The sequence below is a fragment of the Catharus ustulatus genome, chromosome 4, assembly GCF_009819885.2.
Source record: "Catharus ustulatus isolate bCatUst1 chromosome 4, bCatUst1.pri.v2, whole genome shotgun sequence".
Lineage (NCBI taxonomy): Eukaryota > Metazoa > Chordata > Aves > Passeriformes > Turdidae > Catharus > Catharus ustulatus.
In genome coordinates this window covers 56,772,329-56,798,599 of record NC_046224.1, presented here as the reverse complement: position 1 = coordinate 56,798,599, position 26,271 = coordinate 56,772,329, and the positions used below count along the sequence as shown (strand labels likewise).

General features: G+C 45.5%; 1 protein-coding gene across 1 annotated transcript in view; it reads left to right on the top strand.

Moving 5' to 3' along the window:
• Positions 1-1,826: 1,826 nt before the first annotated feature.
• Positions 1,827-26,271, top strand: part of TMTC1 (transmembrane O-mannosyltransferase targeting cadherins 1) — a 135,433-nt gene continuing 110,988 nt past the window's right edge. The window contains exons 1-5 of the mRNA XM_033058459.2: positions 1,827-2,332; positions 2,465-2,914; positions 15,464-15,641; positions 17,263-17,336; positions 18,479-18,655. Coding sequence (XP_032914350.1) covers positions 1,827-2,332; positions 2,465-2,914; positions 15,464-15,641; positions 17,263-17,336; positions 18,479-18,655 — 1,385 coding nt within the window. The remainder of the gene's footprint in view (positions 2,333-2,464; positions 2,915-15,463; positions 15,642-17,262; positions 17,337-18,478; positions 18,656-26,271) is intronic.

The following is a 26,271-nucleotide window of genomic DNA, read 5'->3' as shown; positions in this document are numbered from 1 at the left end:
TGTGTAGGTGCATTCCTAAAGAGTGGGTCAGGACTGCCATCTCTTTCTTTTCAGTGTTAATCAAGCATGGTGGGTTATGGAAGAGAGCGGGATGTTGTAGATCTGTATGAGAAGCAATGCTATTTATTCCAGAGAGTGTGTCTGTTGTACTATGTGATGTTAGATGGCTGTGTATGATACTGTCAGAAGATATTGTCAGAAAATTCCTTAATGGAAAACTATTTTCTATTACCTCTTCATCATTTACTGGTGTAGAACTCTGCATTTTGGTAAGTTTTTTTTGGTAAAGAACTAGTTAAGCTGAAGGAGTGTACAGCAGGGCTTGTGGCACAGCGGAGACATGTCCCACAGTCCTGGATAATGAATGGAGAGACCTGTCCCTGCCCACATGCCAAGCTGCCTGATGGCAGGGCCCTGTTTTGTAGCAGGAGCAGGCTTTCAGCGGGCTGCCCCCAACCTGGGACGATGGAGAAGGACAGAAGGCTGCAAGATTGATGAGAAAGGCTGTGCAGACTGATCCATGGAGGTGAACGACCAAAGGTACAGGGGTCTTGCTGGGAGGGGCAGCCTGCTAAGGCCCAGCTGGGCTAAGGGATTGCAGATTTTGTTCAGCTGAGTAACTTAGAATCTAAAATATTACCTGCAGTCTAGTCTAAGGCAATTTCAACCTTTAAATCTCACACATTGTTTTTGCTTTCATCAACCTTACAATCCATTCCTCTCTACCACCCCTCTCCCCAAACACCATTTTAATTTATATCAACAAAAAGTCCTGAGTCCACCTCTTAGGCATGTGTGCAATAATGAGATTGTTTCCAGAGCTGCTGGGTCCTCGTGGCTCTGGTACTTTAGTGCCTCTGGCATACCAGGCTGTTTCTCTTCCTGCACCCATGCATTGACTTTGGAGTCTAGCTTTGCATGCCTAGGCTTTGAAACTTTGGTGAAAATGAAGACCAACACACTGTCACGAGTGGTCTCCCACTGCAGATGAAAACTCCATGCAGCCAACTGCCTAAATGTCATCAGCTGCTTAAAGAGAAAGTTTGAATTAATTGCTCTGATTGTGGTGGAGTTTCCTTCTATCTCGGATATAAACACACTGTCCTAGTCAGAATGAACTGTTATTTTTAGCTATAACAAAAGTGCATCTGAAAAGCCTGTTCTGTCGCACTTGGAAAATACCAGATCACTCGAAGTGCCAAATACACTGGGGGAAAAAGCATTCCTGGAGCGGGCTTGCCCTGGAGAGCCTGCATGAACTTTGCAAGGCTTCCGCTGCCCTCTTTTTCCCACACGGGAGCAGGCAGGCTCACACGCACGCACAGGGAGCAGCTTGGAGCTGTGCAGGCTGCTGGTGAGCCCTGCTCAGTGTATCTTTTCTCAGGAGCAAATTCAAAGGGTGTCCTGTATGTTCATTCACCTAATTGAATCAAAGTCTCTTTGCCAAGCAGTTTTATTGCTTTGTTTGGTTATAAGCAGAAGGTTTTCTTTAAAGGGTAAAACCCCGTTAATAGAGTCTTTGTTTTTCTGGTTTTAGAAAAATCTAATACTATGTAGTTTTCATATATGGGTGAATAGATGATCTGACCATGGCTTTTCCTTAAGTTATTGAGGCTTAACACTAACACAAGAATGGCCATCTGGGGAAGGGTATGGAGTATGGACACACTGCAACTCTCAAATGATTTCAGAATAAAGACAGGAAATGGACCAGAGTAGAGAAAACAAGTTCTGTGGCACCAAAATGCCATTTCCTCCAGCAAAACAGAGTGGAGCACTGTTTGGCACAGCCGACGCTGCAGCGCGGAGGACGTGGGCCAGCACTGATGCCGTGGAGCAGCGTGGATGCGGTGCAGCAGCATCGATACCGGATCGGCATGCACGCTGTGGATGCTGTGGAGCAGCGTGGGTGCCGTGGAGCCGGCTGGGATGCTGCCGCTGGCCAGGTGAGCACGGTCCACAGGGGAGCTGCGGCGGTGGCTGCCCGCGGGGCTCGGCGGAGGCGCTGGCACCAGGACAGCGCGGCACCCGTCTCCGGGGACAGCGGGGACAGCGGCGACCCGACCGCCGCAGCGGGACTGCGCCCACCGCGGGCAGAGCAGAGCCCATCGCCGGGGCACAGCACATCACCGCGGGCAGAGCAGAGCCCATCGCCGGGGCACAGCACATCACCCCGGGCAGAGCCGAGCCCATCACCGCGGGACTGCGCCCACCGCGGGCAGAGCAGAGCCCATCGCCGGGGCACAGCACATCACCGCGGCACTGCGCCCACCGCGGGCAGAGCAGAGCCCATCACCGCGGGCAGAGCCCCCCGCGCCGACGGACTGAGGAGGTGGCGGCGGTGTGACAGCGCGGCAAGGAGCATGCGTGCGGGAGGGAGGGGGCGCGGGGGGGGGAGGAGGAGGAGGAGGAGGAAGAGGAGGAGAAGGGATGGCGCGGGGAGGCGGCCGCTGTTTATTTGCAGCCGGGCGGGCTGTGGCTCGGCAGAGCGCGAGTGGCCGGCGGCGGTCCCGCTGCCCGCCCCGCACCATGCGGGCGCCGCTGCCTCCCCGCGCCGCGGCGGCGGCGGAGCCGGGGCAGCCAGCGCGGCGCCCCGCGCCATGGTGACGGGCTCGGCTCGGCGGGGCTCCCGCAGCCGGGACCGAGCCGCGCCGGGCCCCTGCCCGTCGGCGGGCGGGCGGCGCGGCGGGGCGGCGGCGGCAGCGGTGGTGCTGGCGGGGCTCTGCGCCCTCTGCTACGGCAACTCCCTGCGGGGCGAGTTCGTGCACGACGACGTCTGGGCCATCGTGAACAACCCCGACGTGCGGGCGGCCACCCCCGTGTCCGCCGCCTTCGCCAACGACTTTTGGGGCAAGCGCATGGCCGAGAACACCAGCCACAAGTCCTACCGGCCCCTCTGCATCCTCACCTTCAAGTGAGTGTCGGCGCCGCAGCGGGGTGGGCGGGCGGCTCCCCCTCCGCACGGACCGACCCTCTCCCGGCTCCGTGTCCGGGCGGCCGGGGGCGGCCGGTCCCCGTGGGGGTCAGGGGCAGCCCCGGTCCCGCGCCCTCGCTCCGTGATTCAGCATTTCTGCCCGGAGCTGTGCGGGACGGGGTGCGCCCGGGGCTCAGCCACCGGCGCGGTGCCGCTGCCCGGCCCGGGGCAAGTTTGCTGGAGAAGGGAAGCGATGAGGCGACGCTCTGGAGGAGCCCGCCGCTCTCCCGGCGAGTCCCCCCTTTTCCCGGCTGTTTGGGAGCAGGTGGCGCCTCTTACCCGGTTTGCGGGAGGGATAAAAGGGAAAACGGAGTGTTTCGGAGAGAGCTTTCGACTGGGGAAGGTGCTCACGTGAATTCCCCGTAAGTTCTTCCTGTGCTTTATCTCGAGTCCCTTTCCTCCGTAGCTGAGTGATAGTGCCAGAAACTTGCCGCGTTGTGTTTTGAAACCGACCCGTAGTCATCCGTGCCTTTGTTGTTAGCGCCAAGCGGAGGGGTCAGCCCCGCGGGTACCGCGCCGTTCCGTGCATCCCTCCCGGCAGCTGCCAGCCTGGCGTGTCAGTCACGGAGTTGCAGCCTCCCTTGCTTCAGATGTTCCTTCCCTGTGTACCGCGCAGAGTTGTTGAGGAGGAGTTTCTGTTTTACAGGAATAAAGGAAGTTGAGCAGTAATAAAGTGACAGCTACTTTCGCTAGTCCTAAAAAGAAAACCTTCGCTGGTCTCTCTCCCCCAGGAGAAGAATTTGTGGCGAATCAGCTCAGTTACAATCCATACAGTTTGTCATTCTTTCCGTTAGTCTGTTCTCTGTTTAATTTATTCTGATGGAACATCAATGATGATGAATATTTAGCACATTTTAGCCTTGAGAAATGATACATGTGTTTGTAGAGAGCTGTGCTGGAAGGGCTGGTGTGTGGCTGAATGATGTCTAGTGCTCAGTAGATGCTCATTACGAACTACGGCAGGCTTTGGGAATAAAGGGTATGGTCATTGGAAAGTCTGCCGGGGGATGTGTTACCGGTTCCTTGTTCACTCTGCTGATTAACTCATTAGCACACCGGATGTATAAATAGAATTTCGTGAATATGTGGAAATTGAGTGTTTGTGTGAAGCAAGAGCAGTTTTGGGAAATGGGACATCCCTTTGGCACTCACACACAGCACTTGCTGCTCTTTGGTTGTAAAGGTGCACTTGGAGCCAAGAGCTGTCAGTGTTGGCTGTGTGGGCACAGGCTGGCGTGCTCCTCATAAAGGAGAGCTGAATAGCACAGACCCTTGCCAACTGGATTTTTTAGAACAGGTTTTGTACCTTCTCCTTGAAGGCTGTCTCAGCAATCTCTGTAAAGAGCAAGGTGGGAGTAGGTAGTTACAGGCACGACTGCCCTCTCCATCATATGTCCGACCAAACTCTCATAATTTGGGGATCTGTGTAATTAATCCATTCCTCCAGCAACACTTCTGGGGGTAATTGGAGAGAGGAGTGAACCTGTATCACCACTGACCTCGTTGCATGCAATATTAGCGTTGGAGTGCTGGACATGGCATCCTCGATCAGGTTGCAGGATTGAGATTGTGATGCTAATGAGCAAAAGAAACTTAAACTTTAATAACAAAATGGGAACTAAGTATTCTAGTTCCCATTTGTATGTATTTTAACTGGTTTTGCCTTTGCTGTTTAAAGGGGTATGTATCAAAAAAGGATGAAGTGCTGTCTCTGCCTAGTCCTTTCTGGAAGGGAAGTGACACTAATTTTGTGAACAAGATTTCATCCTCTGTGCTTATAATAACCATGCGGCCAAGACATTGGGTCAAAGGCAGAGTCATTTGTTCACCACTTGGCATCGCGTTTGGAATAGGGAAGGAATCGTTTATCTTCCCTGGCTGCAGAGGGAGATTATATCCTCTGTGTTCCAATTATCCTTCCAGCCTTCCAGTTCCCACATTCTTCCCATTTAATTTCTACCAGTAGGGTGTCAGAGGAAGATACTAAGAGCTGGGTGGAGTGAATCCTCCAAACCCAGTACTTCCAAGGAATCCTCGGTCAGCTTGCAGCTTTTGCTAAGTGGCACTGAACCTGTAGCTGAGCTGTGCTCTGCCTGCCTGAACCATCTGCCCCTGCCTTGCCCAGCAGGAGATTGCTGGTTGCTCTCTGTCTTCCTGCAGAAGGAAAAAAGGATTTACCCTGATTCTGGTAAAAAGCTCAGCAGAAACTGATAGGTAACAGAATGGAAATGAATGTTGCTAATACTTTTGTTAGAATTTACTCCACCCACTTAGGATACTTGAGAAAATTGTGTTATGAGTTCAGGAGGGAGGGAAGAGAGGACCAAATAATCTGGTATCTTTATTGTTTGTGGATTTGCTTGTTTTATTTAATTTATCTTGCTCATTTGGTCAATCCAAGGCATTTCAATAGCAGCATGAATCTTTATTTCAGCCTAGTGGTTCTACTTCTCTTGCATGAAACTTTCATCTGTAAAGGCTTGTTTTGCATCTTGCTGTATTAAGATTAAAGAATCTGGGAGATCTCCCAACTGCCTGTACAGAACAGATGTGAAGGGTGAGCTGAAATTTATATCTATGGATTTATCTATGTACTGAAACTTTGTCTCAGTCTCTTTTCTGCCTTTTGTGACTGTGAAAGTAAGAGGCAGGACTCAAAATGCCCTGTGGACTTTTCATTATGCTGAACATATCCTACATATAAGCTGCATATTCCTGAAATGATCTCAATTAAAAAAATTTATCACCCATCTGTCAGAAAAATCTGAAGCAGACATTGCTGAAATTGTGTAACAGTAGTTCAGTGTCCCTGATGAATTGGAAATCATAAGTGACAGTCCTCATTTCAGTAGACTAATGCTCTGGAGCCAAACTGTGAGAAGAGCTCAAGTATTTGACATTATTCACACTGGATCTGACAGTATGAATGATCAGAGGAAAAAAAAGAGTGGCCCACTGGAACCATTAAGCAAAAATTAAAATATTCACAGAATTGCTCCACTGTTTTGTGTGGGTTAACATCAGAAGGGGGGAAAAAAGCTTCCATATGGACTTGAATTAAATGATGTTTGGTTTGTGTCTTTGAACTTCTCTTACCTTTTCTCTTGACTCCTATAAAATAAAGGAATGTTGAATGCGTTGGTTCAGAAGCATTCCTATTACACATGGGTAACTGTTAGGTGACAGGTTGAGATGGTAGGCAGTGGTTTTGCTTATTCCTTCAGAAAAACTTCATGGTCTCTTCTCCAGCTGCTCTCACTTAAAGGTACTTACCTGCAGGTGTTTTCTTCTCTTAAGAAGTGATCCAATATACTTCTTTCTAAAGAAGGCAACTTTTTGGACTCAGAAGTTACTATTTTTGGTGTCTTCCTTATAAAATGTAAAAATGAAAGGTAGGAAAAAAAAAAAGAGGGGGGAAAAAAGAGAACTGCCAGTTCTGTAATTCAACCAGGATTTTATATTTTAACTGGGTGCTTTCTGTCTTACAGCTTGCCTCCACTAACAGAAGTTCACTGAATCATTTATTCCCTCAGTAGCACTTCAGTTACTCCTTGTTTCCAGTGGTTTTTTAGAAATGTTTCTCAGCTGCTGAAACAGAAGGTACCATCCTCAATGCTGTCTCCTTCTTTCTCTTTCTGTCTGCCAAATCCCCATTTAGATAGATTCTCCAACCCAGAAACAAACAGGTGATGAAGATTTTGTGTAATCATCAGCACAGTGGAGGTATGCAGTGATAGAAAATGGTGAGAATGAAGCCTTTCTAATCCCCTGTATGCCAAGATTTAAAGAAGTTTTATCAGATATGAGCCTCCTGGTTTGCAGGTGCCAGAGAAGTGAAGGCTCTGTGTGCTCAGCCTCGTTGGTGGTGCCAAGGCAGATGCTGGTTAGGGATGCCTCAAGGAACAGCTCACCAGGGGCAGAAGGAAAAGGTGGTGACAGGTCTAGGATATGTGGCTGTGACAAGATTTGGGAGGATGGCATGGCAGGAAGGCACTGGCAGGGAGATACCTGCTGTTCCTCAAAGGAGGTGGAAGGGACTGTTTGCTGGGAATGTGCTTGACTCTGTGGGAATGGTGTCAGAGTGCCCACTCCAGCTGCTGCTGGTGGCCTGGAAGGAGAGGAGCTGGAGGGGGAATAAGCTGCAAAAGGGAATGCAGCTCTCCCACCAGAAAAGATGCTGATACGCAATTTGTGTGGCGAGCCATCCTACCAGTACTCTATCTGGAAAAAAAAAAGGGGCAGCAAGGTAAATTAAATAGTCTGGGCTGTGCTCAGGTGCTGCCTGCAGAATGGTTAACCTTCCAGGTCTGCCCACCAAGGCTGGTAGCCAGTGATGGCTTGGGTATGTACCTGCCTGGGAAGTACATAGGGACCTTCAGCAGCAGCTCTGTATTCTGGGTTGGCATTGAGAGCCTCAAGTGAGGCTCCAGTGCCTTTGGATCAAAGCCTTAAGTGAATGTGAGCCTGGGTTAGATGTAAATACCAAAGCCAAATACCATAGCCAAAGAGAGTACTGGTTCTATAACTCACTCTCAGCCTTCTGATCTATCTAGTTGTTTACAGCTGATCTTTCTGTTTTTTCAGCTGTATCAGTGGCATAAGTTTCAAGGACGGGGAGCTTAAGAGAACTAAAACAACCTGGGGAAGGAAAAAAAGACCTTACATTTTCTTTATTGATTTAATGCTATATTACAGCTTGACATTGCAGGGTAATATAGTGGAGCTATAATGTGTCAGGTTAAATACACAGTTCACAGGTATTTTCTTCACTCTGTACATCACAATGTTTAAGATTGTGTCAGTATTTCTCTTGTGCAGCTTAGTCTACTATTTCTACTTATGCTGTGGCAATCACTCTCCACACTGCTACTGTCATACCTGCCATGAAACTGATGTAGTACTGGCATAGCCACACTGGATGAGGTGGACTTTGTGAAGAAAAGCAGATGCTTTTGTGAGACTGGTTGTGTTATAGCTGGAATATACAGACATGTCTCTAAGCACATAAGCTTTTCTTCCGACCCTGGGCAGAATGCCTTGCTGCCATTTTAGGTGTCTTCCAAAGCTTGGTGCCTCAAAGCTAAGGGTTTTTCCCCAGCACCAGGTGCACAAGAAGTCTCCCTCACTAATGTAATTTTTGTAGCAGGTGTCTGATGTTGATGGTCGTAAGTTTGGGCTGTGTTTTTCTGGGGTTGCTAGCACTCCCTGGAAGGAGAACAGGACTGCAGTGGAGGATGAAGGGAAGCTCCCTGCCCAGGGATGGGATGCAGACCTGGCTGGGGGGTCCATGTTGTCATGTTGCTTGCAGCCAAGCCTGGAGGTGAGGATTCTCCCAGTGGGAAAGGTGTGTACAAAGCATGTAGGAGTCGGCTTTCACATTTTCTCAGCCCTGAATAAAATTTACCTGTCTCTTGAATTTAAAGCCTTTTATGAGGGAAGGAGTTCTCTAATTCTCCTGAACGACTTGGCTGAGGTGAATGCAGTCATGCTTATCTTTGCTGCTTGCTTCAGTGGTGACTTGTCTCTGTTTAACACCTACCAGTTCCTGGGAATTTTGTCTCATTGGGCATTCTGTTCCATCTTGCACCAATGTCATCATCAATTCTCTTAGGCCATCTTTTACCTAAAAGTCTCAGCCTTCTTACCCACAGGAGCATCCTTGTCAATACTCTTTAGAATCCATGAAAATAAAGTACTCTGGCTGCTGCTGGTTAGCTAAAGGCATTTATCTGCATTTCCTTGCTCTGTTTCTGACTGCTTTCCTGGGCTTTCTGTTTATTTTCTCACAGACCTAAAGAATGAAAGGGAAAAGAAAAAAGGCTGTTCTCTTTTCACTGATTATACCTTCCTTTTTCTTTTTAGTTGGCTTCTTTGTAAGTTTGAATGGTATTTCCTTCATAGTCCTCAGCTTATTTCAAATTTACTTCAAATTAGGTGGAGAACTGTTACATCCAGTTTGAAATACTGTCTTTAGGACTAATAACTTTATAATAGATTTTGGTTACTATTGCTTTCTCTTCTTGATGAGTGACTGTCCTAACTTGGGTTTTTGATCATGTCTCCTCCCTTTCTCTCTCCACACTCTGGTGGATGGCTGCTGAAGAGTTTAATGAGATGCTAATTTCCTCAGCTCTTGCTGAGATGCTACTCAAGAATAATTTTTAAGACAAACTGCATTTTGTTCACTATCTAGATAAAATGACGCCTGGTTTGTACAGTAATTTCACGAATACAAGCCGCACCAATTTGACCAAAATTTTGGTGGAAACCCGGAAGTGCGGCTAATATTCCGGGGCGGCTAATCTATTAACAAAATTCTAAAAGCTGCCAACACGGAAGTGAGAGCCCGCGGCAGCCCCAAGCCAAGCTGGAGCCCGGCCGGCCCCGGCAGAGGTGGGAAAGCCTGGCAGAGGCAGGGCCAGCAGTGTGGGGGGCGGGCGGCAGAGCCTGAGCCAGCAGGGCGGGGCAGGGGGGCGGCAGAGCCCGGGCCAGCAGGGCGGGGGAGCCTGGGAGAACTGGGGCTAGCAGTGCAGGGGAGCATGGCAGAAGCAGGAAGGCCGGCGGGTGGGGCTGCCTGGCAGCGGGGGAAGCCCAGCAGAATCGGGGCCAGCAGCGTGGGGGAGCCCGGCGGTGCGGGGGCCTGCAGTGCCGGCCAGGGCGAGGAAACGCGGCGGCGGTGCAGACGGGAGGGGGCGGCCGGCGAGCCTGGCGGCGGCGGCGGCAGCCCTGCCGGCGGGGCGAGCGAAAGCGGCGCTCGCGAAAGCGCCGCTCGGCGAGCGAAAGCGGCAGCGGGGCGAGCGAAAGCGGCAGCGGGGCGGGCGGTGAGCCCGGCGGCGGCAGCCCTGCCAGCCGGGCGAGCGAACGCGGCAGCGGGGCGGTGCTGACGGGAGAGGGGGGCCAGCGAGCCCGGCGGCGGCGGCGGCACCACCCGGCCAGCCCCGCCGAGCCGTGGCGCTGAGCTGGGCCACCCGGCCCCGTCGGCAACCATGAGCGGGCCGAGCCTGCCTGGCCCCGCCCCGAGCCAGTAAAGCCCGCTATGCCGCGATCCTGTTACTAATTGGCCAATTTGTGAAAGCTGCGCACGAATTCTCGCGACGAACGAAAGTGCGGCTAATATTCGGGGTGCGGCTTATCTATTGACAAAGACAGCAACATTGTCGAGGCACCGGGGGTGCGGCTTATAATCCGTGCGGCTTGTATTCGTGAAACTACTGTAATTTCGTTGCTTGCCATCATCTAAGGCTGCTTGTGGAGACAAACCTAAAGCCTTGTGAATGGTGCTCTTGTAACACAGAATGATCATCAAACCACGCTTTCTGTGGGTTCACTAGAAAATTCTGCCCTGGCACATTTGCCTCGTTCAAGGTGCTGCTTCTTCTCAGTCTAATTATGATTTCTGTTTTCTTTCCCTACCCCTGCTGGAAAGCAATAGCCTGCTCTGAATGCGTGCATTTAACTAGTGCTCTTGTAGCTGATGACTTGTGTGCTCTGAGGCAATTGCTGCAGTTTGGGAATTGATATGGCCTCAGTTGTCTCACCCATTGCCATTACAGCAAATCAAGGACCAAACCATTTAAGCCTTATTTTCCATTTAATTCTTAGGCATTGTACTGTACTGTGGAAAGATTATCAGCACTTTGTGGTGGAAACTGGCCATTGCAGGAGCACCACTGCAAAGGGCCTTATTTTCTGTTTACTGCTACAGGTTTTTCATTAATCTTCGAGCTGTTTCCACATACAGCCTTAACCATTATTATCACTGATGCAGCTGCACCTCTTTTGGAGTGCAAATGCTCATTTTCCTGGCACAAAGCACATGCATCTGTGGAGTTTATAAGGAGATTCCGCCATGCATTGAAAGTGGGTATAATTTTGCGTAAAGTTTGCTATATTTAACACACAGTTTGAACAGGAAAAGATCATCACAAGAAACTTAATCCATCCTTATGTATTAAATTAATTTATATAAATCTGCATGTGAGCCTTCCATATAAAAACTGTGGGGGTTTTATGAGGTATGGGATGCTCTGAGACTTTCCAGTAACTGTTACTTGCTATAACAAATTACCGTTATTATCCTGCGCATTTCTATTTCATAACATGTTGTGTATCATTGTTAGTCTTTTGAAAATAATAAAACAGATTAAACTAAACAAGAGCTGCCCAGGGATAATAACAAAGTCTATAAAAAGAGAAACTCTCCAATTATGGTTTACAATATTATTAAACCATAAGAGGCATTAAAAAAGGTTGAATGAGTCTTCATGTGTACAAGTGAATGAAAAGCACTATATTAGAGCTGGGGGGATGGGTGTTGCTGGTGATTATATACTGTAACTGGGTATGTATGGAATTCGTCTGTGAGCCTGTGCTCTTGCAGCACAGACCTCTCTGTTTGAGTCTGTGAGGATGAAGCCACTGAGTCCCACTCCATTTCCAGGCCCTCTCTGTGGCTTACCCAGAATTGATGTGTCCCTGATAACTTCTCTGGAGGACCCCTGAGGGTACTGACAGAGGTTACTGTTAAGAGACAGAATGATTTACTTTCTTCTGGAGAGCTGTTGTACAGGCTTCACTCAGTGGACCTTCAGCAGCTGCTGCCTGTGGAAGTCTGTTTTCCTGAGAGTGAAGCAGAGTAATTCCTTTTGTGAGAGTGGATGATGGAGGAATACTAGAAAAACTGCTGCAGGTGGCAAAGCAAGCCTATTCCACTGTTCTTGGAAAACATCCGTCAGCCTTAAAAAAATCAAGGGATTTCTTATTTTGGTGTACCTCTTGTGTGGGCGTGTAGTTTGGGCAGTGCTCTGCCTTGGGTGTGACACGCTGAGCCACACATGCTGCAGCACTTGGACACAAAAACAGTGTTGAGTCTTGGCTTGAATGCTTGTTTCAGTGCAGCCTGTCTGCCCTGGTGCGACATGTGATCAATGCTGAGATTTCTGTAATCAGATTTTTATTTTGGTGGTGGCTGGGGTGATGCTGTTCAGCTCTGTTAGAAGATACCTGTCAATGTCACCTAGTATTGAGAGACTACACTTTGGTGTATGTGCTCTTCTCCTCCTTTCCCTGGGTCTTCTGAGGGCCTGTGCATTTGAACAGCCATTTACCATTTTGCAGGAGGTTTAGCAGAATCTTTGCTTCCAGGGACTCTTCCAGCAGAGATGTTAAAGCAATAAAAACTCTTTTCCAAGTGTTTCGTGGGTGGCTCCTCAGAGGAAAGACCTCCATGTCTGAGGTGGTTGTATCTCCCCTTTCAAGGGTCTCTGTTCCTAGAAGTGTTATCATTTGCTGTGTTCAGCCCCAAATCTTTAGGATGCTGTTTGCAAACACATCTCTGTTTTGAGGAGCAGCCTGTTAGTACAGCCTGGCCAGCCCAACACATCTCCTCTGCTCGCTGTGTGCTCTACCAAGGCCATAAGACTTATCTTGCAAGTTGTGCTTTAGCTCAGACAGAGGTTATGATCTTCATGCAGAAATGACTACACAGTACAATTTTCCCCATTTGTGGGGCAGTATAAGTATGGAAATACAAGGACTATACTGCCCTCACCTCCCTCCAGTGTAGTACAGTTTTTGCTTGCCAGAACTCCTGTTTATAAACATTATGTTGGAGAAAGACCACTTCTTCCTGAATCTTGAGATTCTTACCTCTGTTTTACTTCCTTTGTTTGCTGAGCCGTCTGCTGTACATAATTGCTGCATGCTGCTGCCAGTAAACAAGACTGACTCTCTCTGTTAGGCTATTAAAGATTAAGAGGGGTGAAGTAATTTTTTATTTACCCATTCCCTTCTTGGCTCCCTTGCCCAGAAGTTCCTCTGCAGTTCCTTAGCAGTAGAGCAAATTTGGCATTCTATAGTAGGCTGGCTTTTTTCCCCCATGGCTGTATGAGCTGGAGAGCTTTGCAAAGTTCTTGTGACTTGGATTAGAGCTGTTTGAAGACCCAGATTTGCTCACCCGTTTGACAGACAATAAATTTAACCACTGCTAATGTTTCAACATCATTCTGCTGGGATTGTTTCAGGATGAAAGAATGTTTCCTTCATTGCCATGTGGCCTAATTTCTTATGACAAAGAGCTTTAGCAGCAAAAAGCACTGGTGTGAATATAGCACCTGCACACACTCATGTTTAGTGTTCGTGGACCACCAAAGATGGTATTTAAAACATACTTGCAGTCAGATTTTGCTGTTTAGTGGAAGAGTTACCTGAATAGTGTGGTATTATGTTTGTGGTTTTTTCTGCTGTTTTTAAAAATTTCTTTAAAGAACACACGGGGGAACAGCCAAGCTGCGAGGCTGATGCTTTTACAGAGCTGTAATCAATAATTTACATCAGGTAACTCACAGCTTACAAGCCTCATTGACTTGATGAAGGGGTGTGAAGGGCACACCCCACGTTTGGGATAGGGGACCTGATGGGGGTAGGGAGATCCCTTGCCTATGAAGTTCTGCCTCTCCTGCCAGCAGACCTGTGTTACAGGATGGGAAGTGATCAGACATGATGAGTATTATCAGATGTCATGGGTTTAGCGATTGGTTCTCACAACGTGGCCGACTAAATGAGAATCTCTTCCATTCTGGTACCTGAGTTCATGCCACCTGATATCCTGAGTACTTGTCCTCACCTGCCTGCTTCTGCTTTCTCCAGAAGTCAGGTTCCCAGATGGCACTTTGGCACTTGAGGGAGGGCAGTGGACTGTGCTCCAGCTGATTTACAGCCAGCAGTGATTCATTTGTATAAGGAATGTGTCCTGCAGAGGGTCCATGTCATTGTGCACGTCTGCAGGTGTCCTGGAGTGAGCTGTGGCTCCTTTAGGGGCAGGGTGTCCCTGTGCTGCCCCTTGCTCCTCTCAGTGTGCTGAAAACAGGATTCCTGCCTGGGGGTTCCACTGCTGCAGTGTGTTTGCAGCTGGAGCTCTGGCTAGATGTCTGTTACTGCCATTTGTTGCGGTTTGTCATTCAGTGCTGGTAGAAATAAGGGAAAGTGATGGATGTTGCTGCCCTGAAGTGGCTTGCAGGAAAAATGGGATGAAAAAAGAAAAACCTCCAACTCTTCATGTATTCTTGAATCACACAGACTGATGTCTTGTCAAAATGTAACTGCATCAACCCATACTTCAAAGGGAAAGGTCAAGTCATGCCAAAATCTCACTTTTCCACAAACTCTCTGGGTTTCATCTGTTGCCTCCACAAACGCTCCAGTGGGAGCACAGCAGGAATGCACAAGTAAGACTCTTGGTCTGGTAAAATTGGATTGGTGTGGAAAATTCAACCCAGGACAGCTAGTGCTTCCTTACTGATGAATAAGAAATATAGAGAGTTATTTATGAAAAAAAAAAAAAAAAGTTGTCTGGCTCTCATGAACTTCTTCACACCTCCTCTGTTTCACAAAAAACCTAAGGTCTTTTTTAATAGTAGCAACAGCTCAGTGGCCTTGCTGTCACATCCTGCTTGTCATGGGAGACCTGGAGTCTCTTAGTAACAACAGGAAGGATTATTGATCCTATAGCATATTTACAACTGCATGTAAAATATTTAGATTAAGTTTTCTTTTCACTGGTTATCTCGTCGTTTGTTTATAAAAAAAAAGTCCTTCAACATTAGTTAAAGGACATTTTTCCAGATTCCTTGTTCATATATGGAGCCTTCCCTAGATAGGCACCATGTGTATGTGTGTACATTTGTATAGATACATATATATTTGTCCAAATATACAGATGTTGTTAGTACTTAAGAGAATTATCTTCAGCTGCATGTAAGGCAAAGCTTGTCAGCAGCTGTTAAGCAAGCTGGCTGTAAAAAACAGTGACCAGAAGAATGTGTTAATACGTGCTGTCAAACAAATGTCATAACAGCTTGTTACATTTTATTTTTTTTGATGATTGGCACAAATAATGAACCCTAACTGTCTCACTGAGTCAAGGGTGATGTTAGCTAACTTATCTTTGCTATCAATGGCAGTAAAGCGTTTAAATAACTATTTTGAAGGTTCAAGGGGAATAAATGCCCTTATTATGCCAACAAGCACCTTACCAAGTCCTTGTCTTGGCTGTTCCTGGGCAAAAGCGTCTATTCTAGAACAGAAAATAACTACCTATATTGTAAAGCTGGCACGTGGCCAGCAGAACCCCAGAAGGTGCCAACAGGGCAATAGGACAAGTGCCATGATGTTGGCCAGGGTGATTTGTTGCTAAGGAAGCCCAGGTGTGGGTGGTCTCACTGCAGTGAACTCCACTGCGAGGCCACAGGACTCTACCGTCTCTGCCAAGAAGGTTGCCAAACACAGCCACATAATATAAAAATTGGGGAAATGGTTTCTCTTTAATCAAATAATCCAGAAGTTTAGAGTGCTTTTCAGTGATTAGTTTAATTGCATTAACATTGGATGACTGCAAATGGGGCAAAAGGCATAATTTAGAGTATTTGAAAGTTGTCTTGCTATTAGAAGATCTATCAAATCTAGCAGTGGTTTTGTTTTCTTTCCTGACAGATTGAACATATTGCTGGCTGGCATGAACCCCTTCTATTTCCATGCAGTGAATGTAATTTTACACTGTCTGGTGACTCTTGTGCTGATGTATACTTGTGACAAAGCTGTGTTCAAGGACTGTCGACTTGCTTTTGTCACGGCGCTCTTCTTTGCTGTGCATCCCATTCACACCGAGGCTGTAAGTATGTGCCACCAAAGCTAAAAATAAATTCATTCTTTGAAATTTTAATTTTTTTTTCAAGAAAACCTCTGAGTCATACAGAATGTGGTACTTGTGATTTCTTGCCGTGGGAGAGCGAAGGTGAGAATGTACTCTATTTTAAAAAAATTTGTAGGAGTCATTAAGAAAAAAAGTGTATTCATACTTGCATTCTTTGTGCTCTGGAACTGAATTCTAAATGATGGTCCTAATCAGCCATTCTGGGAATAAATGGACAGTCATGAGTTTTCTGAAACCAAAGACCTCAGTGAGGCTGTGCTCTCCTGCTGGGATATTGTTGCATGCCTTCAGTCATCTCCTATAGCCATCAATTTTAGGGAAGAAAAGTGAAGGTAGCATTAATGTGTGCTCTGGAGGAGCTCTCCCAGGCAGAGGTGATGTGACCCATGGATTAATTTATATTTATTTCAATTAAAAGTGAGGAGAATAACTTTCAGAAAAAAGTTTTTCACAAACACCAGCATAAGTTTACAGTGCAACAGCTCATACTGGAAATCTTTCTGTTCATTATAAGGAAACATTTAAAGACATAATCATTGCAAAACTGCAGTCTGTTAGCATGAGGAGACACTTCTGTAGCTAAAAGGAGTTTTGCTGTCTTTGAGAAGAAAAGGTACTGTCCAGCTCTCCACGCTGTAGAAAAGAAATGCTCTCATTAGCTGAGGTACCACTGACATCACACTGCTCTCATTCCAAGCCTTTGTAAATGAGGGAGGGAAACAGCTGCTGGGGCTGAGAACTTTAGAGAAGAGATTACCTTAATAACAAAAAGCCACAAGCTTTGGAGTTACTCCTTGTGCTGTGTTGTGTGAACTAATCAGCTAGGCTCCTTTTGATAATACAGCTTTATATTTTATGGGAGGTTTTAGAAGAGGCACTCTTGGAATTTATTTTTGTCTGGATCAGAACTTTAAAAGGTTAAAATAAATGCCAGAGCTCTGAATATAACTTAATTATGTAATCTCAAAAGGGGTGAAATTTCAAAGGGCTTTTTATCTGCTTTATGTGATTTTTAGATCCTTATGAAATAGGATATAGAAATAACTGTAAAAAAGGATGTTTATCCATTCTTCTTCAGTATTCCCTTTTTTATAAAAAGATTTGGTTCATTAATCTGTAGAAAAAACTCTTGCAAACTCAGAGTGTTCAGGAGGAACAAATTCTGTAACATATCCTTTTTGGTGGTAAAGTTCATTTAGATATTACTTATATAATAAGTAATTTTCTTTAATAAATTTCAGTAATGGGAGTAGGATGTTTTTCTCATCTAAGCCTTATTATACAAAATTAAAACATCCTTAACACTGGCATTTTCTATGTAACTTTATTAATACTTCATGAAGTAAAGAATGACTTTAGTGTTGGCTTATTCCTTTGCTTTGCCAAGCAAGAAATGCAGCTGACAAAACTGAGCATATCCTACACTATCCAAGTAACATTTTGGTATGCTGAGGGAAGATAACACTGAAAGATCAAAAGCTTAAAATAGTAGCAGTGAGCATGGATTGTTGAGGCAGTCACTGAGTGTTTTTACATTTTTGGATGTGTTTTTACACCTGTGTGTCTCCTTTCCTTTCAGGTAACAGGTATAGTAGGCAGAGCAGATGTCCTCGCCTGTCTACTCTTTCTGTTGGCTTTTCTCTCCTATAATAGGTACGTGATAACATTGTGCGATTATGTAGTGTGAGAAGGGTTTGATGGTTGTTGGCAGAGGTATTTCCCTCAGCTCTGCTGTATGGAACTGTCCTGGCCCTGCTTGCAGCCATGGTGATGCTTAGGAGAACAAAAGCCCACAAAACCAGAAGTCAACCTTGGTAATCCCAGTCCCTCTTCCACTGACATTACAACTGACCATACACCAGAGGAGGGCTTGTAAAAATGGCAAAGAAATGTTTTTAATAGAAGGTAAATTGTCTGTGTGTAGAGTGAAGAGCAGACAGACATGTGCTTGCCTTTCAAATGCATGCTGTGACTGTAGGACTCTGGAACACCTGGTCTGAGAGAGTTAAGGAGTGTGTCTAGACCATTAGTCATCCTCTTCAGATGAAAATTTGGCACTGCTTGCTGCTCTGTTCTAAAACTGTAACTGAACAAGCATAGATACAGAAATAGCTTATATGCATGGGTTTTCTGCACCTTTTGCATTATTTTCAGTTTGAAATAACATTGTTTGCATTTGGAAATAGCACCATGTCATCACATCCACAGGGAAAAACTGCTTATATCTCTCTGGGGCTGTCTGCTACAAACCCACGATGCTGTTCTCTTCAGAAGGTTTCAAAGGTGTGAAACATAGTGACCCCACAGGAATCTACCTGTTTGATTTCAGTTTTCCTGCCTTCTCCCCTGTGATAGGGGCTGCCCAGTCTGTTAATGATTAGGACACATCTCTGACTCAGGGGAGTGTGGGTGGGATGGAGGAATTTTTGCTTGCCTAGTGCTCTTTGTCCCATAAGGGGAATTAAGCATGTGTGTTCCACATGACAGAAAGCAGGTGTTTTTCTGCCCCCTTTGTACTAACTCTGCCTTCCTCTGACTGTTTCAAGTCTACTTTATTTTTCTGCTTGTCTTTGTTTCATCTCTTGTGTACCAAGAATTTGAGCAGCTCCCCATATTTGCGTTTTCCTTCCTGTCCTGTGGCTATGCCTTTCCTCATTTTAGATTGTTCATGTCTTAACATGTTCATGTCAGCCATCTTAAGGCATTAAGGAAAAGTGTCTCTGCATTTGTCTGACTGTAGTAAACCTGAAAATAACAGAGAAGTTAAGGTATTTTATGTAAATTCTGTTTTTCAGGAGTGTGGATCAGCTTTATGTTGGGGAACATTTCCCTCCCACTGCCTCCCCATTCTTTTTGCTGCTTAGTTTATTCCTTGGGACATGTGCAATGCTGGTGAAAGAAACTGGAGTCACTGTGTTTGGTGTGTGCTTGGTTTATGACTTCTTTTCCCTCTCCTACAATGGACTCAAATTGTAAGTAACTTGTTATGCTCATGGTTCTTTTCAGGTGTTTTCATCTGTTAGTCTAAAATACTTATTATGATGTACAGCACTGGGGAAGATGGACTTGCCCTGCTGAATTAGATGGTGCACATTTGACAAATTTGAAGGGGCTCATGATTTCATTCTGTGTTTATTGTTGTTGTTGTTTGTTTGTTTTTTGTTTCTTTTTAATTACTCTCTTGCTACCTGATAACTTTTATTGGGTGAATCAATCAGATGTGAAGAACTGATCCCTTAAATGCTGAATTCACCCTGGCAAGGCTAACATTTGTTTTTAGTGTGGGAGTTCTGACTGAAGCATCAACATTTTAAAATTTCTCTGTCCTAACTCCTTCCATTCATAATATCTGCTTGATTATTCAGTCACGATGCCATGGGTTTAGCAATATTGTATTATATTTACTAGTAAAACCAGGTTTGATATATTTTCTGTCCCTTCAGAATGGAAAAAGAGGGAAAATACCCATACAGTTCTGGTTGGAATAATTAGTAGCTCTCAGAAGTCACTGGAGAAAAATTAAATACTTTGGAGTTTGTATCCCTCACTCAGTGTCACAAATAACTGTGCTATTTTTCATCTCCATTCAAAGTCAGAAGTCTTGTTATATTAGAAGCTGTTTTTTATCTGTTTCTCTCCCAAAACATCCCTGGTGCAGATCTGTGAGTGAATCTAAGGGCTCTCTGCTACTGAAAATGGGAGCTCTCATTCCTCATATAATTTGTTGTGTTTCCACTGGTGCTGGCCCACCAGCTCTGGAACCTGCATGAGTTTGTGTGTATCTGGGTTATAGAAAGGACACTGGATTTGTGTTTCTGCAGTGAATTAAATGAACAGAGCTGGCACAAGAGGAGAGCAGCAAATGCAGGGAGGAAAAGGGGAACTCTCAGGAGCATCCTGGTTTCCCTCCCTATGTGGCCCTTTCCCTGGGCTCTAATGGGGACAGACCACGTTTCAGACCTGCCCTCTGGCAGCAGTAGCAATCAGCAGGCAGGTACAATGGATCGGCAGGGGATTCCTCCTCTTTTCACTGGATAAGTAGTTCTTAATGGTGTGACTGGTGGGCAAGTAGCCAGGGAGATTTCTGGGGACTGACAGCCAGCTTGCTTGTTAACACTTGCATTTACACCCTGACAGGCGTGTTTCAGGAGCTGCCTGGCTAAAGGGAACACAAGTGTTAATTAACTGGAGGAAAATCTGTGCCTTCCTCCTCCCTCCTTTCCTCGGTCTCCCCCTTCCCACAGCCCACATTCCAGGGGGCCTCTTCAGGCCATTTTTTTGTTTCAGTGGCGGCCAGTTGCCCAGATGTGGCACTATTTAGCTTGTAGGAATGAAGCTCTTCAGTCCAGATGTGCTGTATTTTCCGACCTCCTCTGGTTGCATGTGTTTTGTGCAATTATCTCTCTGTTCATGATGCTCAAGATTTTATGACTACATTTGATTTTAAGGGGCAGCAGAAACCAAACAGCCTACTGTGTGCTGCTGCAAACTTATCAGCTCCTTCTTCCAGCCTGTACAGATTCGTTTTCTGTTTAAAAGTGGTGGAATATCATTTGTTTTCTGGAGCAAGAAATTAGGAGTGACACCACAGTGCTTCCCATCTTAACAGAGGTCCAGGGAAGAGGATACAGGAATGTTCATCTTCTGTTGCTGTCAGGTCTCTAGATCTAGTTAGGAACTAATAAATACTGTCCTCCCAGCACACAAAGGCTTTGTTTTGGATTAAAGAAATGCTGTCTTTTGTCTTTGATCCCGTGTTGTGCCGATTTCATAGCATTCAACCTTTCGGTAAGTAAAAGCGTGAAGAATAGCAGTCCTTAAATCCTTCTCTTTCCCCTTTCCCTTCTTTCCCTCCCTTTTCCCAGGAGGAACGGGGGCATTCCCCAGAGGGCTGCCCGGCCGGCCGTGCCCTGGCCGTGTGGCTCGCTCGCCTCGCAGGTGCCGCTGTCCGGCCGGGAGAACGGGAAGCAGCGCTTTGCTCACCGGGGCGCCTGGAGCCCCTGCCACCCGGCATCGCCCCAGGAGCAGCCCAGCGCGGCCCTGGCCGTGCCCAGCAGAGCCATCTGGGCCATCCGCAGGTACTGCTGCCTACTCCTGCTCCACTCCAGTGCTTTTCGCGGCTGCCTTAAGATGTCAGCTCATTCGCTTTGTGTTAGCTGTTTTTATCCGGAAATTGCTGTGATTTTTCTCGTGCTACTGGAGAGGGAAGACAGGGGAAAATGGAAGGAGGGTTAAGGGAGAAAGGAGGAGAATGTCTGAGGACTTGTTAGTGTTTTTGTTCTCTTTGACCCTTGTATTTGTCTCTGTTTTCCCTGATGGATAGTGTCATAGAATTGTTTGGGTTGGAAAAGACCTCTGAGATTATCAAGTCCACCCATTACCTCAGCACTGCCAAGGCCACTACTAAACCATGTCCCTAAATGCCACATCTGCACATCTTTTAAATACCTTCAGTGATGGTGACTCCAGTGCTTCACTGAGCAGTCTGTTGTTGACAGCCCTTTCAGTGAAGAAAACGTTCCTAATATCCAATTTAAAGCTTCCCTGGCACATCTTGAGGCCATTTCCGCTTTTCCTGTTGCTTGCTGCTTGGGAGAGACTGATGCCCACAACAGAGGGGGCAGGAGGTTATTGATTTAAAAAACATTTCTTGTCTTGTTCCATCATCTTGTTCCTTGTTTCTCTTACTGCTGTTTCCTCCTTTCTTCCTACAGCTCCTTTCTCCACTCCTTTGCTTTGTACTTTTTCCAGACACCCTCGCTCTGCCCCCACTTTTGGGAACATCCCTTTCTTACACAAGGGGAAGCCTCTTGTTTTCCAGCCTCCTCAGGAGAGGCTGCAGAAGCTGTGTTGGAGAGCCCGTGCACGTGGGATGGCTTCAGAGCGAGCTTCTCCACGCTGCCAATTGGCATTTGCTTTTTGGCAGCTGCCTTTTCGAGTGTTGTGAAGGATTTCTGCACATGGCAAATCAAGCCCTGCATGTACATAGCTGCTTTCTGTTTGAAAAGGGGCTCTCATGGTGGTGTAAGCTGCTCAGCTGCTGTCTTGTCAAGTGACTGGCTGTGTACAACACACTTGCTCTGGGAGGGTTAGCTACGGGATACCCAGAGTGGAGCTGGCTGGGTCCCAGTGGCTGAGAGGGAAGTGTGCCTGTGAGAGTTGTGCTGTTGACATATTGTATGATATGAAGTAGGAAGAACTCAAGACAATTTGTCTATTAAAATACATTCTGTATTAAAAAAAAAAAGTAAATCCTTGCTATAGAAGTAAAAAAAAAAGAAAAAATGAAGTTGCTGTCAAATCTGTAAGATTAATTATGCAATTTTTCCTTATAATTCACATTGTGTACGTCTTCTTGCATGGCAAAAGGATGGGGGGAATAAGCTTTAAATATCTCAGAAGCTCCAAAATTGGTGGACAGATTTGTCACAGTGAAGTACCTTCAGGTATCTTATTTAGTTTACCAGATTACTAATTGTAAGATTTTAATTAGAATAAAGTAGTAGTGCACTGATCTATACTTTTAAGTACTTGTAATGTGATCAGATAGGTTTCTATTTAATAATAATTTATTATACATCTTCTTACTAGAGCCAGCTGAAAAATGCAGGAAGATGTAATGGAGGAATTAAGGGAATTGGTCTAATTAGCAGTAACTGGAGCTAGTTATGTAAATTCTTGGTGCAGAGATATTTTTGTTCTTTATTGTCACTTACTCTTCAGCTATCCAGTGAATCTGTGGGTTGCAGTCCTAGTTGCCTTCAGGAGTAAGGAATGAGTTAGTCTGGAGGAAATGGTAGGTTTTATCACCCCAATTTATTGCAGTTTTGGGGAATGTTGGCATATGCTACTGAAATGAGGTAACTAGAATCTCTTGTGGGTTTGGTCCATCTCCCTGGGTTTTAAAGCCTGAAAGAGGCTTGTGAGTGTATGTGCCTTTCCATATGATATAAATCGGGAAGGACAGACAGAAACTTACTGATGTCAGGCTTGTACTTGTGTTTGGGTAAGGCTTCAGTGCTTTCACTGTGGTGTGGTATGTGTCCTGTTGAAAATCAGTATCAATGGCAATTGTCACTCATTCTCTTTGTCATCATTCGTTGAAACCACTGCAAACTGCAATCTAATTTTTTACCTTTTTTCCATTTTTTAGTTGGTTTTGGTTATGCCATGTCCTATGTGCCTCATACTCTGCATTTGCTAAATGTGGTCCAGTATGTGAACACCTCCAAGCCATCTAATCACTCTGAAGGTTTTGAGCTGTATAAATAGCTAGGGACTGCAGTCTAAGCTTCTTCAAAAACAAGACTCCACAATAGCTTGCATACTTTTGAACCCAAAATCTCTGTTTCTCTTTGGGGTCCTAGAAGCTTATTTTTATTTTGTCTGTTGGTGGTGAGACTGTTTCCTTGGAGTGGACAATAGATTGGAATTAATGCTGCTATTTTCCACGTATATGAATGGTTGCATGAGGTTATTTTGTGGGTTATTTTTATTTATGTATTTTAGTTTAATTTTTTTTGCTAGTTTACAGAAGAAGCAGGTGTAGCTGGAGCTGTGCCCAACAGCATCGCTTTAATCTGTGTTGTGTGTGTATAAGAGAGTGTGAGAGCTCGTTACCCATTAGCATTGTGGGAACCAGGCCCAAAATTCCATTGATCCAAAATCCAATGAAATCCCAAAGGCTATAGCAGGGATAAATGTGATCTGATGACTAAACTGGTGGCACTGTTGTTTCCTCTTACGGTAGCAAGGGGAAAGAAGATGGAAATGATCTGCAGAATGTGGTGCATTCCAGGGATGTCTGTGCCGGCCCTAAGTTTGATAGACTATGAGAAAAAATATGTTGAGGTCATCCCTGAGTCCCTGTGCAGTGTGCGTGGTCAGGGTTCGTGCTGAAACAGATGTTGTCCGTCAGCATGAGGGAAGAGCAGAGGGAGAGGTAGAGGGAAAGCGCTGGCACAAACAGTGAGGGACTAAGTAACAATTGCTTGGCTTTTCCTCACTGGCTACTTCTATTTCCAATCCTTGTGTAGCAATGATTTTAATTTTTAAAAAATTTTTTTTGACTAATATGATAGTATAGCACGTTTCTGCTTAAACATGAAATTACTGTTCAAAAAGTGGAAGTCTCAGCTGGATTTGTGTTCCTTCCCCTGACCACACAGTGCAATGCTATGTCCTAGATTTATAACTGATGTAGACAGAATAGTGTGACCAGTTTCCCAGATGTGGGCTTTCGTGTGTGCAAACTTTACCTTCTCTTGAATTTGTTAGAGGGTATTTGATAGAAAAATGGGTGTGAAGCTGCCTGGGTTATAAAAGTGCAACAAAAGCACTTTCTGTTAGATGTGGTACAACTTTTTTAAAATTTTTGGTAAGTTGTTCTTAGTTGTACTTGCACACCCTGGAGGTCAATGGTGGTTTTCATATGCAAAGCAGAGCTGCAAAAAGCAGTGTGTGCCTCTGAGAAAAGCAGTAGGGAGGTAGCTATTATTTATGGTGTAGTTTGCCCCTGACCAAAATAAGGCAGAAAACCTGGATACTTGTCTCTGGCCTGAAAGTTCCTTGCCATGCAACAGTGAAATAGCAAGGAAGTGTTAAAGGGCTTTGCAAACACCGGTGCAAAAGCTGGTGGAGAAATTCCAGGGCAGTTTGAGATTGTCTGCTGTGAAAAAGGTCTAGGAGCCTAGAAGTCAGAATGGTTTTCTTCTTTAGGAAAGCAATATGAGTAATCTGGAATATTAAGCAATAGAGCAACCCTAGGCTTTTTCTTTCCTCTCTCATTGGTGATGTCCTTAGAGTTGTGAGATTTTACAAATAAAGGATCAAGCTCCTAGTCTGTGATGCTCTGAGCAAAGTTGGTGTGGATTGCCTCTGTGTGAAAACAGAGAAAAGGAAGTGCTGCATTGTCACTGGCTATAGGCTGATTTCTTTTTTTTTTCCCCCCTTAATTGATATTTAAAATTGAATTGAGAGTAGGACAATGCAAGCTTGCTCCAAAAGGCAAAGTGGAGCCCTGAGTCCCAAGGCCTAGGGAGAGCACAGTGTGTGCTGAAAGATGGCAGATTAGGTAAGTGTCATTGCTATCCTGGGATCCGTGGGATGCTGCTTCTGTGGTGGTGTGAGCTTTTAAAATTCTGGCACGTTTGCTAAGACTCTGCCATTCTTGCTGTTTAGTAAGCTTGAGTTATGAATGAAGTTTGGCTGCCTCTGGGGAGGTGGATTGCAGAGGTGGATTTGACCTGTGGTTTATTCTTCTCTGAACTCAGTTCTTAAGATAGTTTCTCCATTGTGAGTCTGAGCAATAGCTCTCTCTACTGCTGTGCGTGTACAGTCTATGTAGGAAATGTTGAGTGAATCTTTCTGAAGGCCATGAATTACCCTGCAGTCAGTGACAATATTTATTGCCATGCACAGATAGTACCTGAGGCTACCAGAAGGCTCTACTGGAGTCTAGAAACATGAGATGTGGGTGCCCCCATGCTTACACTTGGATTCACTCAAGGATTTACATGCTCTGGCCTGCAACTGTCTTCCAGAGAAACCTTGTGTAATCTTGGGAAAATAATTACAGACATCTCTCTGTTCCCATGGCATGCTCTGGAAGATGAGGCACAGTAATGCATGCTGCTTTTCCACCTCCATTTGTGTGATGTACTGCTTGTCTTCCGTCTCCTTTCCAAAAAAAACCAAAGCCAAGAATTCTCTCTTAGCCATGCTTGTGCTATTATGTGTCTTAATTTTTGAAATCTTCAAGTGCTTTTTCAGTACAAGTAACTGAACTTGCAGACTGCAGTTTAGTTAAGAGCAGCACTGCTTTGGTATGTGATGACTAAGGTTGCATGCATGCAGAAAAAGACTTGTTTAGACCTCATTGTGTTGCAAAAATACGCGTTTGACAGGTAAGAAAGATCTGCTTTGATTTTGGCTTTGTTGTGTGTTTTTATTGTGACAGTCTTTAATTACAGTATCACATAGCTTTTTCTTTTTTGCACAGTCCCTGCTCGATTCATTGCCCAGAATGGATGGGGCTCACTTAATGAGTGACTATTCGATATTTTGTTTCTTCCTGGTCCAGAGCGTCGCCCTGTGCCCTATTTACTTCGTGTTACTCAAGTCCTGCTCTGAGACAGATTTACAGCTTCTCAGTAATTCCTCTGTGTACAGACTGCCGGGTGTTGGTATTTCCTTGCAGTTTGTTTCTTAGGTCTGTATTCTTCTAAAGTACTTTTGGCATAGTTTCTTTATGTGTAACTTCCTTACTACTCAGAACAAGTAAAGTGAATAGCCAGAAATTTTGTAGCGAGGTACCACGTGGATGTTAAGAGACAGATTCACCTCTGCCTTTACTTCATGGGCATCTGTTGGTTGAGCGAGCAGACTATTTGGTGGCAGCTGTGGACTGTGCTCTGTAGGAGTCAGTCTTGAGAGATGAAGAACCTTTTCCTTTAGATATTTGCAGACAGAGGAGACACAATGATATAATGTTCCCTTCCAGACTTGGAGAGGAATGAACCTGGCCCAGCATGTGCAGCTTCTTCTGGCAGCCCTTTCCTTCCTCTCTCCCCAGTTTGTTGTCCTGCCT